The sequence below is a fragment of the Carlito syrichta genome, unplaced genomic scaffold (genome assembly GCF_000164805.1).
Source record: "Carlito syrichta isolate Samal-C Ts95f unplaced genomic scaffold, Tarsius_syrichta-2.0.1 Scaffold153566, whole genome shotgun sequence".
Taxonomy (NCBI): domain Eukaryota; kingdom Metazoa; phylum Chordata; class Mammalia; order Primates; family Tarsiidae; genus Carlito; species Carlito syrichta.
The window spans coordinates 387110-401757 of record NW_007097662.1 but is presented as its reverse complement, the minus strand read 5'-3'; the positions used below and the strand labels follow the sequence as shown (position 1 = coordinate 401757).

The window sequence follows — 14648 nt, the reverse complement described above, 5'->3', positions numbered from 1 at the left end:
AGAGGAAGGGGGAAGGGAAGGGAAATTGACTGCAGAATAAGTCCCATAATTCATTTTTTAAAAACCCAAAACCAAAATCCTGACATTAACAGAATCTTCCAAATTACATCAAATTATACTTACAGAAAATTATGCATTATCCTCCTTATTTACCATTTCTCATCTATATTTATGTCAACCTGGACTCCTGGAATGACCCCTGTTTCTAAATCTATACCAATCACATCCTATTTCACTCATCAGATGGTCTCAGTTGGGGACAAAAATACTCCATATACTCCCATCACATTGTTAGAGAAACACAATGCAGCCAAGGACAACCCTTCTGTAGCGAGTTGACGAGCTGAGATCAATCCTCAGAAACTCATTTTTTCTTCCCTTTTAGAGAATAGATGACATAAGCTCAAGTTCATGTAAAGTACATACCCATTTGTTGGATAAGTTTACAGTCTTCATTTGATTCAAAAGGGTGGAAATTCTGGAATGGATCCCAAAGGACAGGAAGGTGTCCTCAAGTGATCACATCACCACCCAGCCTCAGGCCCCAGCCACCATCACCCAGAGGAAAAGGGCAAATATCAACTTTCCAGTGGAAGAGATCCACTTCAATAAGACCAGTAATATGGTAGCCAACAAGTGGAAAATTTTTCCTGATTAAAACAGAAAAATCAGAATTTAGAAAGTTCACTAAATAGGTATTTCTGGATATAAAGGCCAGTATGAATAATGGAGAAATCCAAAGCATGAAGTCTTTTAACAGATTAATGGCTTTCAAATAAATTGACAAAACAGGATTAAGAGAGTAAAGTCAAACCCAGTGGAAGTCTACAGACAATGGTGTGGTTAATAGTCAACAACAGTCTGCCAGGACAATCTTACTCAAGGTGAGATTAATAATGTTATACTGGCAGCAGCACCTACTAGTTTGAGGGCCTTTATACCCATGATCCCATTTTATACTTAGAATAAACCTGCTTAAAAAGATTATTACCTCTGCTTTACAATGGTGAGACTTGATTAACCATGCTCTAAGTGATTTGCCCACAGTAATGCACAATCTTTAAAAGCCACCTCAGACTTGAACCCAGCCAGGTCTATTTCACACTCAAATCCTATGGTCTTAACTTCTCCAGCAGGTACTTCTTTGTGAAATAGTTCTTCTTCAAAGGGTTTTCCAATCCAACCCCTCTCCCTCAACAAGCATTTATTGAGAAGGCCTTAGGAATACTGGGCAACTGCGATACCAAGTAACAAGATGGCAACCTTGACCTTAACCTGGACCCTGCCTTCATGGTGAATGCATTTTAGTTGGAGGGAGTTGCAAGGTTCTCTTAAACTATCTCCCTACTACACTATCAACTTAGAACACAATTCTATAACTATTTTCTTAGGGGTAACAAAAAATTCCTTAAAATTAGTTGCAACATTAAAAACTATCATAAAAACGCAGACACAATGCTTCCAGTTATCTTGAGGTTTGAGAGCTTAAATGTAAATATCACATTTTTCTCAGCTTTCTATGTTAAGACAAAACCAGCTAAGTTTTCAAATGCTGTCAATTTTTCAAGATCAACAACTCTCCTTTTATTGTTCCTCCTTTAGGACAACACAGAGAACATCTGTGGGTAGGACTGTCCACTCTGCAAGTTCCAGGGCATACCATGAGACTGGTCTTGCCAGTCAAGGTTACTGCTTGAGCTGCTTCCCATAGGCCCACACTTTCTCATGGTGCCTGCACACACGCATCATCAGCCAAAGAAAGACAGAGCCACATGTGACTTCTGTGTGGCTTCCAACCCTGGGTGAGAGAGGCTGGCCAGCAGCACTCTCCTCCCCCTTTCTCTTAGTGCCCACAGGATTCTCGTCCCACAAGCACAGAAGGGTAAGGCTGCTGACTATGCTTGTGTGTGTCTCCCTGACAGATTCCCTTTGAACTCTTGCACATGCTAATTTGCAAATAAATATGAAGAAAACCAAATGATATTAAAATTCCTTTCTCATTCTGCACAGTAAGGACAAGTAACATAGTCCAGGAGGGAACATGGGACTGACCAGCTCTAAGTTTCCCATGGTGATTGATGAGGGTGTCCAAACGGAGCTAAGAACCCAAACCACAGGGAGAAGAGGACATGTTTCCACTCAAGACATCCTGATCAAACCACCAAACCCTCCCTGTCCTCCCAGATGCTTTAAATTTAATAATATTCCTAAGCTTTGCAAGCTATTAGCATTTTTGTTCATATTTTTAATTTTTCCAGAATCAATATTTTTGCAAAAGGCCTTTGTGTCCAGTCTGAAAAATATGCAAATGTCTTCACTGTATTTTCATTCCCATATTCTGCAAATATCAACATTACCAGTCTTCTCAGATGATCACAAAAATAAAATGATATCTTTAAAAGGGCCAAAATAATTTTGTTATGTTTCTACCATTAGTTAAGTTTCAATTTATTTTGTAGTTTTCCTCAACTTAGTAAAGAAATTTACAATTTCACAACTGAGTTATAATGGAATATTTAAGTATCAAAATGAACTAGAACCAACACGAGATGTAAAGATTCCAACTTTTCCTTGGAGCCAACCAGTGTTTGATCCTTTCATAGCTAGAGAGTGATGACTTATACTTACTGTCAGGTTCCAGTTGATCTGGGGGATCCTCATGTGAAGGTTGAGGCTGAACATAATCAGCAAGACTCCAGTCACCACAAATGCACTACAGCTTACAAACTCAAAAAAGTAGAGGCCTTCACATGGGGAGCACTCCATGATGGTCTCTATGCAGATGAACGCAATCAGGGCCAAAATCTAGGAAGAAAATTGGAAACATACATGTAAGTATATATTTAGTACACATCTGCAGACATACGTGCCTGCCATGCTTAAATAAAACTGAACAACAATATACAGCCACAGAGTTTTCCTCTGGGGACAGCAGTGTAACTGTCAAAAATCAGACCTGATTCAATTATTATATAAAAAATAGGACTGCCTGAGTCTGGGAGGTCAAGGTTGCAGAGAGCCATGATCATGTCACTGCACCCCAGCCTGGATGATACAATGAAACCTGGACTTACAGATATAAAAATAAAATAAAAATAGGTAAAGGGATTCTAATGAAAGGTTCAAATTCCTAATGTAAATAGTTAAGGTCTCAACACACACTGAAATCAATCTGGTGTGGTATGCGGGTGTGGTGTGGTTGTTGGGTGTAAACTGTTGGTCCTCAGGAGAAAGCAGAAACATCTCTGACGTTTTTAGTTCTTCCTCTGCTACCAATAAGTGGACACTGACGATGCATATTTCTAATGTATGTCTCTATCACAATTTTTATGCCAAACAAACCCAATGGTGCCCATTTTATACCATCTGTAGCTATCTTGGTGGCTGATACTTAAGTCACCTAGTTTAAAAGGGATCCCTGATGGCCTTAAAAGAATGATTGGTATAAGTCCCTCTTCCCCAGTTAGGAGTTTCTAAAAACAAGAGGCCTAATTAATTCATATGCTTTTAAAAAATATATCATTGGACTTGAAGACAAGACAATGGACTGGTAGCTAATAAGAAACATCTTATAATCTACCAAGAGACTCAATTTCTTTCTGAAAGATCAAAGTAACATTCTATCAATATGTCCCAGGGTTTGGAGGTTATAAAGTCAAACAAACATTAAAATTACCAAGTGAACTTTTTTTTTTTTTGAGTAGGGGTCTCACTGTCACCCAGGCTGGCACATTCATAGCTCACCATAGTTTCAACCTCCTGTGCTCAAGCAATCCTTCTGTCTCAGCCTCCCGAGTAGGGACTATAGGCATGCACCACCACATTTGGCTAAGTTTTTTTGTAGAGAAGAGGTCTTGCTATGTTACCCAGTCTGGTCTCAAACGATCCTCCTGCCTAAGCCTCCCAAAGTTCTAGGATTACAGGTGTGAGCCACCGTGCCTGGTCCCAAGTGAACTCTTGAAGATAGATTTCAGGCCAGGTGTGGTGGCTCAAGCCTGTAATCCCAGCACTTTGGGAGGCCGAGGTAAAAGGATTGCCTGAGCTCAGCGGTTCGAGACCAGCCTGGACAACTTGGTGAGACCTCGTCTCTACAATAAACCAAAAAAAAATTACCTGGGCATAGTGGCATGCACCTGTAGTTCCGGCTACTTGGAAGGCTGAGGTGGAAGGATTGCCTGAACCCAGCAGGTCGTGGCTGTGGTGGATGTGAACTTGCCACTGCACTCCAGCCTGGGCAGACTCCAACTCAAATAAAGATTTCAGGAGAAAGAGGAGGCCCAAATGCTGAGTAAATGGCCCTATGATCAAGGAAAGGTCAGGTGGTTTCAAGCACCTAAAGCCAGATTGGTCTTGGGCTGCTGGCCTCCATTCCTTTTACCAGGTATCTGGGAGCCTACCATAAGACAAGCCTGTGCTGACATGTTTCCAGACCAGCCTCCACCTCACAGGTCAAGGAAACATAGGCAGACAGCACTGTGCTCCTCTAGAACAGAGGTCCCCAACCTTTTTGGCATTGGGGACCAGTTTCATAGAAGATAATTTTTCCACAGACGAGGGGGGTGGGAGGGAAGAAGAGTTCCAGGATGTTTCAAGCACATAACATTTATTGTGTACTTTATTTCAATTAAGACATTATAATATATAATCAAATAATTATACAATTCACTTTTTTAAAAAAGAGGTACAGACATTAATGGTAAATAAAATAATGGGAAGGCCATGCATGGACTAAAATAAGTGTCAAATTCTGACTGAAAGCCTGCCACCAGATGCAGCTGTAGTACATCAACTCACTTGCCACTCACTGACTGGGTTTTGATGAGTCTGCAAGCAATTGGTTTATTTTGATCTCTCTGCAGTCAAACCTCACTGCTAATGCAGCCACTCCCCAGCACTAGCATCACTGTCTCAGCTCTTCCTCAGATCATCAGGCACTGGATTCTAATAAGGAGTGTGCAACCTAGATCCCTTGTATGTGAAGTTCACAATAGGGTCCACGCTCTTATGAGAGTCTAATGCCTCAGCTGATCTGACAGGAGGCGGAACTCAGGCAGTAATGTGAGCGATGACGAGTGGCTATAAATGCAGATGAAGCTTCACTCGTCTGCCAGCCACTCACCTCTTGCTGTGCAGTCCAGTTCCTAACAGACCACAGACCAGTATCAGTCCATGGCCCGGGGGCTGGGGAACCTCTCCTCTAAAGTCAGAGACATCAGCATCCCCAGGGAGCTTGTAAGAAATGCCGAGTCTCTGCTTCATCTCCTTGATCTACAGAATCAGATTATGCTTTTTTAACAAGATTCCCAGTTGATTAAAACACCTGCAGCATCCAAGGCTGTTCTGGGGCCCTTCTTGGCTTGCTGAAGACCCTCTCATTCCTAACATTGCTCTACTCAATGCCACCACCTCCTCCCCATGTTCCCTGATTGTTTCTCCTGCCAGTTTTTATTCCTAGGAAAGCTTGCTCACCTGTGATTGCATTCTATACTTACCATTACGCATTTCTCTGCCTCCAGAGCTTTTGTGGGGCAGGGCCAGTCCATACCTCTCTATTCCCAAGTCACCAAGCATAGTAACTCGCCACACAACCAGCAATGCGGCACTAAAAGACCCACACCTACAATTCCTGACCTGTTTGTCAGTATCTTCACATGAGAAAGGCTGGTTCTGCTTTTTCCTCTGTCAATAACTTCTACACAGTATATCTTTCCTAATATATAGTCTTTTCACATTTCTGTCTAAGCCAACTCACTCAGGATATGGGTCTTGGTTAAAGGGTACAAACTTTCAGTTAGACAGAAAGAATACGTTTGTAAAAAAAAAATCTATTGTGCAACACAGTGACCATAGTTAATAGCATTCTTTTTTTTTTTAAAGTCAGGGTCCTGTTTTGTCTTCCAGACTGGAGTACAGTCATCATAGCTCACTGCAGCCTGGAACTCCTGGGCTCAAGCCGTCCTCTCACCTCAGCCTCCCCAGTAGCTAGGATTACAAGCATATACCACCGCCGCACCTGGCTAATTTTTTAAAAATTTTGTTAGAGCCAGGCATGGTAGCTCATACCTGTAATCCCAGCACTTTGGAAGGTGGAAATGAGAGGAGCCCACAGGTTCAAGAACAGCCTGGGCAACCTGGCGAGGCTTCGTCTCTATAATAAACAACAAAAAAATTAGCTGGGCATGGTGGTGCACGCTGTGGTTCCAGCTACTTGGAAAGCTGAGGCGGAATGATCACCTCAGCCCGGCAGGTTGAGGCCACGATAGCCATAAGCATGCCACTGCACTCCAGCCTGGACAACAGAATGAGAATTCAACTCAAACACACACACACACACACACACATATATTTTAGAGACAAGGTCTCTTGCTGGTCTTGAATTCCTGGCTTCAAGTGATCATGAGATTATATATGTGAGCCACCATGCCCAGCCTAATGTATTGTATTTTGAAAACTGGCAAGAGAGTAAATTTTAAATGTCTCGCTGGAGACCAGGTGCAGTGATTCAGGCCTGTAATCCAGGCACTATGGGAGGCTGAGGTGGGAGGATCACTTGAACCCAGGAGTTCAAGATCAGTCTGGGCAACATAGTGAGACTTCATCTCTATAAAAAGAAAAACAAAAACAAAACCTTGCCTTCTGTTCAAACTGCTATAGCCCCATCCCCCCACCCCCCAAAATTAAGTGTCTTTCTGGTCTTGAACTCCTGGAAGCAAGTGATCCTGGGATTATAGACACAAGCCACCATGCCCAGCCTAATACATTGTACTCTGAAAATAGCTGAGAGAGTAAATTTTAAATGCTCTTACCATAAAAAAGTATGTGAGGTAATACATATGTTAATTAGCTCAGTTGAGTCATTCTACATTGTATACATATTTTAAAGCATGTTGTATACAATAAATATATACAATTTTTAGTTGTGGACAAAATAAAATTTAAAAATATGGCTCTTTAAACATACATGTTGTGCTTCTCCAATGACTCTTCCTATAATTCTCTAAAAAACCATAGACTTTAATTCTCCATCTGAAGTCCATGCCTAACTTGCAATCAATACACAAAAGAAATAGCTCACATAAAAGAAACTCCTCAACTTTCCTTTTTTTTTTTCACCCCTGTAATCGGATCTAGTAATCTTGGGCAAGAAATAACACACTGTACTGATGAGTTACAAATGTTTCTGGTATGCTAACTTCAACCATATTTGTGTGGGAAGGTAACACCTACATTCTTAAGTATTAAAATAAAAATGGCTTCAAGAAAATGCAAATCTAATTCACCATTTGTTATAGGAGTGAACATAACAGACAAAAATGCCCACTCTCTAACTCCCGGCTTAATCAAGGAGAAGTTTTAAAATTTAAGTTAAAAAACAGAGTAATTTAGGCAGTGATAAGAACAAAGGAGAAAAATGGAAGCAGGGAAGGTAACTGGGGCAAGGGCATTTGAAAGTTTACACTGAACACCCCTGGAAGACCTCCCTGAATAGGTGCTATTTGAGAAAGAGTTCCTGGAAGCGGGAGTTAGCTGCCTGGAGGAAGAGCATTTGGGACAGAGGGAGGAGACTAGGAAGGGCACTGGGGGAATCACAGGAGAGAAGGCCAAACCCCGAGAGCCCTCAGGTACAGGGAGATCTGCGGCTCTTGCTCTTGCCATGGAAGCACTGGGAAGTGGCACAATCTCCTTTGAGTCTTAACAGGTCCACCAGTTACTATGTGAACAGACTACAGTGAGGACAAGGGCAGAAGCTGGGAGAAGAGTGAAAGGCCCTTGCAATATTCTGGTGAGAGATGATGGTGGCATGGATCAGGGTGGAGGCAACACAGATGGGGCAAGGATTGAATTCTGACAGATGACAGGATGGGAGAGGAAGAGGGGAAACAATCAGGACACTCAGGTTTTTGGCCTGAACAACTAGAAGAATAAATAGTATTGCCATCACTGAGATGGAGAAGCCCACAGGAATAGAGGGTTGGCAGGGGTAGCCAGAGTTTAGTTTTGGACATGCTAAGGTTGAAATGCCTATTTGGCTTCCAGTCAAGCTGGTTATTGGATATATGGGTTGTGGGTTCAGAGGAGAGGTCTAGAATTGAGATGTAATTGGGAGTCATCAGACAGGATGAGATGACCACCTAGGATATGAGTCCAACATGTCAGTGATAGAAAAGCCAGAAAACCTTGATTTGAATTTCAGCTTGTCAGTTACTAACTGAGAGTGGCAGTCAATCTCCAAGATGGTTTCCAACATTCATGCCTCTCTGGTATTCTCATCCTTATGACATATAGTGAATACAGCTAAACTGTTATTTTTTTAGAAATGATTTCACAAGTGTATGACTTCACAGGTTATGCTGAAAAAGTCATTGTGGTTTCTGCCTGGTGTGCGTTATCTTTCTCTCTCTCTCCAGATCACTCACTCTGGGGAAAACCAGCTGCCATGTCATGAAGACACTCAAAGAGTCCTATCAAGAAGTCCAAGGCCAGGGGTGGTGACTCACGCCTATAATCCCAGATCAAGGTAAGAGGATTGCCTGAGCCCACGGGTTCGAGACCAGACTGGGCAACTTGGTGAGATCTCATCTCTACAATAAATAAAAATTAGCCGAATGTGGTGGCGCATGCCTGTGGTTCCAGCTACTTGGAAGACTGAGGTGGAAGGATCACCTGAGCCCAGCAAGTTGGGGCTGCAGTGGCCGTGAGAGTGCCAAAGCACTTTAGCCTGGGCGACAGAGTGAAACTCCAAATCAAAAAAAAAAAGTCCAATTATCAAAGAACTAAAAACCTCTGCCAACAGTCTTGTAAATGAGCCATCTTGGACCTGGGTCCTCCAGCCCCAGATAAGCCTTCTGATGACACAGGAGACAGCTTAATTACAACTTCCTAAGAGAACCAGAGCAAAGCCATTCAGAAATTCCTGACCCAAAGAAACAGAAAGATAATAAAGATCTGCTGTTTTAAGCCATTAAGTTATAGGTTAATTAGTTATGCAGCAACAAATAATACATTAAGGGAGTAAAAACCTCTTGTTATAAAACATTATAATTGATAATATTAATAAAAACTACCTATTACTCACTGACAAGTACCTACAAATCAAACACTGTATAGGTACTTCTCATTCTTTATCACTTAGATCCCCAACACAACCCGATGAGGCAGACATTAGCCCCATTATACAGATAAGGAAATAAAGGTCTTTTGATATATATATATAGATAACAAGAGGCAGTGCCAGGATTTAATAGCCAAGATTTGATCCTCAGTATCTTTAGTTCTTACTGCCTTACTATATTATTTTCCTTTTAGTTTCTTATCCATAAAATACCTGTCTTCTCTGCATATCTGAAATGGTCATGTTTAAAACCAAAATGAAGGCCAGGCTCGGTGGCTCAGCCTGTAATCCCAGCACTTTGGGAGGCCGAGGTGAGTGGACTGGCTGAGCCCGCGGGTTCGAGACCCGCCTGGGCAACTTGACGAGACCTCATCTCTACAATAAATCAAAAATTAGCCGGGCATGGTAGCGCATGCCTGTAGTTCCAGCTACTTGGAAGGCTGAGGCGGAAGGATCACCGGAGCCCAGCAGGTCGAGGCTGCAGTGGCCGCGAGTGGCCACTGCACTCCAGTCTGAGTGACAGAGTGAGACTCCAACTCAAAATAATAATAATAATAATAATAAAAAATAAAACCAAAATGAAAATATAAGGAAATAACAATGCTATAATCTATACCTATATAGTTTTAAACCATAAAATACGTATTATACATCTTTTTTTCTAATCTACCTCTACTAAATATTAGAGCCACAGGCATTTCCACAAAAATAGAAATATATGTTATTTTTAGCTTTATAGTATTTATACATATAGTTAGGGTAAACAGATAAATATTCACACCCACACATTTAGACAGATCCATTTAGACAAATCCTATTAGCAGTTTAGATAGTTTCTAATACTCTGCCCATTATAAGTAGTATACTTTTTTTGGTCTGACATTTGACATAGCAAAATGTCAAAATTATCTCCAGTGCAGCGAAATCTGACAATTGCTGCCAAAGTAAAAACTACCTATCAAGCAAGAAGAAAATAAGGACTCAGACAAAGTTATACTGGAAGCCAACAACTTCAAGGCAACCAAAGAGCCAGAGTAATTCAACTTATAACAATGTTGCAGTATGCAAATGTCACATGTAAAAATTATACAGAGATGTCCAAGAAGATGTCAATAAGGAAAAGCTGCTGTGTTTGCTAGTCAGGAGATCATAGGTGCTCTTGGAAAGAGCCCTTTCTATGTAGTACCTACCAAGATCCAGGGTAAATATTTCTGTAATTGATAAGTAAATTAAAATATTAAAAGGCTGTCAGATTTCCACAACTGTGACTACCTATGACTGGCAACATCAAAAAGCAGGAAGGGAGGGAAATGCAGAGGGCTGGTTGATTAAGTTATTATAATATTCCTACTTCCACTCCAATTTCCTCTCCGTGTCACAGCTCCTTGTGCTAGGTGATGATGGGATAGCAGTGGGCAAGCTGGGGATTCAGCTATTTGGAAGGTGAGTGAGGTGTATATTAAATTTGGGTTTAGTTGTCACTTCTATGTACGGTTAAGTTACTGTAGCTCTTCCAGTGTAGGAATGACTTGCAGATATGCTCTGATATGCACTGCATAGACTGATCTGACAACATGACAAAGGAGCAGGCCCCAAAATTCACAAGATAAATGCCTACAACACCCAACTAAAAGTATGTGAATAGGGAAGGAAACACAGGATTTGAAACATATGGAGCCAGAGCATGTCTGTGGGAAATTCTTCAGATCATCAAGTGTATAAAATTGTAAGTGAGGAACTCTGTTGTCTTCAGTGCCTAAATGAAAGTTGTGCCTCACCAGGAATATACTCAATAATGTGGTATGTGCAACTAAAAAAGCACTATACGCTTTTTCTCTCTTCTTTGAGGGAATCATACAAAACAGAATTTATCAGAATTCCAGGGTTTGCCAAAGGGCACAAACCTATAGCAGTTCTACAAACAGCAAGTACTTATGTGTGGGAGGTTGCAATTTTGTGTATCCTAATGTTTTAGATCACATCTTGGTATATCTGACAGGTTCTGAATTGACAGAGTCTGACAGCCCCAAAGAAAATGGCATACAAAATTGCTTTCCAACTCACTGAAACTGCCTGAAGAAACAAATGTTCCGGCAACAATACACATATTCATCAATAAATCAATGTATGTAGTATAAGAGCACACTGATTGTATAATGATGTTGTTCAATACAATGTAGTTACACACACACACACACACACACACACACACACACACACACACATTTATTTTATTACTTTTTTTTTTGGTAGAGACTGGGTCTCACTAGCTGCCCAGGCTGGTCTCAAATTCCTGCTCTCAGGCAACCCTCCCCCCTCAGCTTCCCAAAGTGCTGAGGTCACAGGTGTGAGCTACTGTGACCAGCCAGTATTTTTAATTGTCTATCTTCTTCCTTAAAATAGGTTTCTCAACTTGTATGAGTGTCAAGCCCCTCAAAACCTGGATCTGGCTGGGTGCAGTAGCTCATGTCTGTAATCCTACCACCTTGAGAGGCTGAAGTGGGAGGGATCCCTTGAGACCAGGAGCTCAAGACCAGCCTGGGTAACATAGCAAGACCTTGTCCGTACAAAAATAAAAATAAAAAAATTAGCCAGGCATTGGGATGCTAAGGTGGAGGGATCACCTGAGTCCAGGAGGTCAAGGCTGTGGTGAGCCACATTGTGCCACTGCACTCCATTCTGGATGACAGTGAGACCCTGACTCAAAAAAACCAAAACAAAATAACAAAAAACACCCAGGATCTGCTGTTGTGTTTGGGCAATGAAATAGAAGTGGGGGCCAGGCGTGGTGACTCACACCTGTAATCCCAGCACTTTGGGAGGCAGAGGCGAGAAGACTGCCTGAGACCAGGGGTTCAAGACCAGCCTGAGCAACTTGGTGAGACCTTATCTCTACAATAAGTCAAGAAAAATTAGCCAAGTGTGGTGGTCCACTTCTGTAGTTCCAACTACCTGGAAGGCTGAGGTGGAAGGATCACCTGAGCCCAGCAGGTCATGCCATTGCACTCCAGCCTGGGCGACAGAGTGAGACTCTGACTCAGAAAAAAAGGGGGGGGGGGGAGTAGTTAAGATATCTGCAAACTCTGGCAGCAGTTTTTAAGAACCACAAACAGGATTTCCAGCAAGATGGCAACAGGACAGGTCGGACTGTGAGAGTCCCCGCAAAAGTGAGTGGCCATAAAGACTCTCTGTGTGAGTGGGTGAGTGAAAGTTTAAGAGGAGACTTGGGTTCATGCACCTGGGGCTCTCCTCCAGATGTGACTGCAACTCCCCTACTCCCACCTCCCAGATTAGAGTTGGCATGCAGGATTGTCTGCTGTTCTCCAGACTCTCCTGAGAAAAGCCTGTGGAATACAGCTGATTCTCACTGCCTGACACCCAGCCCAAACCATCACCTGTGACAGCAAAGCGGCTGGAACCCGGGATCCCATTCTTAGAGACAGAAGATCAGGAAAAGCTGGAGAGAAGCCCCACCACCGGTGAGAAAACACCGATGGGAGCCATTTTCTCTGCCTGGTCCTGAGGCAGAATTGCCCTGCCCAGCTCCATCCAGCCTCCAACTTGGGACCTAGAGGTAAACTCATCAAACTCAGACAACAGAAGCTCCTCCCCCACACTGGATCAGACAAAGACACATCAGATCTGAGTGGGAGACAGGACAGGCAGTAAGTCCAGGAGCAAAGCTATACCCCCACTGCATGTACAGATTGTAAGGCAGTGGGAAGTGGGTTCCAGGGGACCCACACATCGGTCAGCAGATACTGGGATCTACAGATAGTTTCTGAATCATAGCCCCCCCCCCCATTAAATCTCAAAACTGCAAAAAGTACAGCACCCAACCCAGAGTCCAGCTTCAGGATTGACAAAGCCAGAGGATCCATATAAGGAAGAACAAGAAATTGAACAAACAGAAGTAAAAGCTACCCCCTCATTTCTGAACAAAAGAATTAAAGAAGAGGTTAAAGGGGGGGGGGGGAATCTGAGCAAATGAAGGAAAACCAAAAGAAGAATGAATATGGGTCTCATACAGACCCTTAAGAGGTCAGACACTGAGAATACAGAGTTTGGAATGCAAACAATGAAAAGCCCCCAGAACGGTCTCAAACCATAAACCCAGATATCAAGACATTAATAAAGAGAATAAATAGAATTGAGGAAAGACAAGAGGAAAGAATGAAGGAGTTGATAACTGAGAAAACAGCAATAAAGAATACAGTGGATGAAATAGATAACAAACTGAGAAGCATGAAAAGCAGAATTAGCCAAGTAGAAGAAAGAATCTCAGAGTTTGAGGCCCAAAATATGCAACTAACCCAAACTGTTAAAAAACATAAAAAATAAGCTTTAAAAGACAGAACAAAACCTCCAAGAGATGAGAGATTATTTCAAGAGGCCAAACCTAAGATTAATTGGAATCCCTGAGGCAGATAGAGAGACAGAGACCACCCTGGAACAAACATTCCATGAAATTATCCAAGAAAACTTCCCTCATCTCATCAGTGATGTGACCATTCAAATACAAGAGAATCAGAGAACCCCTGCAAGACAACAAATGAGAAGACTAACTACTAGACACATAGTAATTTTCTTACACAAAGTAGGTATAGAAGAAAAAATCCTAAAGGCAGCAAGAGAAAAAGGTCACACTACCTACCTTAGAATTAGAATTAGCAGCAGATTTAGCTTGGAGCCTAATCTTCAAAGTTCTCAAAGATAAACAATTTCAACCAAGAATTACCTACCCAGCTAAGCTAAGCCTCATCAGTGATGGAGAATTAAAATCTTTCCCAGACATTCAATCCCTAAGAGCTTACACTGCCTCCCCCTCTAGAAACTCTTAAGAAAGTATTGAAAACACAGAAGGAAAAAAAGAACAACACGCTTCACAAGAATGCAGGAAAAAGACTGAAAACACACATGAATCAACCCCAAAATAAAAAAAAAAAAAAGACAACAAACAAATAGCAACAACAACAACAAACTCTATAACAACCTCATGACGGGAATAAACTCTCACATTTCAATAATTAGCCTGAACGTGAATGGACTAAATGAACCACCGAAAAGACACAGAATGGCAAAATGGATAAAATATCTCATGGCAACAATATATTGTCTCTAAGAGACTCATCTCACCAGAAAGGACACTCACAGACTCAAAGTAAGAGGATGGGAAACAAATTTTCAGGTGAACGGAACACAAAAGAAAGCAGGAGTTGCGATCTTAATATCAGACAAAATACCCTTTAAGCTATCAAAAATTTAAAAATGATACAGAAGGTCACTACATAATGATAAAAGGTTCAATCCATCAACAAGAAATATCCATCCTAAATACATATGCACCCAACATAGGAGCACCAATTTTCATAAAGCAGCTTCTAGGTAAACTTAAAAAAGATACTGACTCTAATACTATCATAGCTGGATACCCCATTCACAACCCTAGACAGATCATCAAGACAAAAAATCAACAAGGAGATCTAGAACCTCAATGTGACGCTTGACCAAATGGACTTAATTGATACCTACAGAA

At 41.7% G+C, this 14648-nt stretch overlaps 1 protein-coding gene across 1 annotated transcript in view; it reads right to left on the bottom strand.

Annotated features, from left to right (window-relative positions):
* Window positions 1-14648, bottom strand: part of DYNC1LI2 (dynein cytoplasmic 1 light intermediate chain 2) — a 133522-nt gene that overhangs the window by 9441 nt on the left and 109433 nt on the right. The window contains exon 14 of the mRNA XM_008050651.1: window positions 2629-2805. Coding sequence (XP_008048842.1) covers window positions 2629-2805 — 177 coding nt within the window. The remainder of the gene's footprint in view (window positions 1-2628; window positions 2806-14648) is intronic.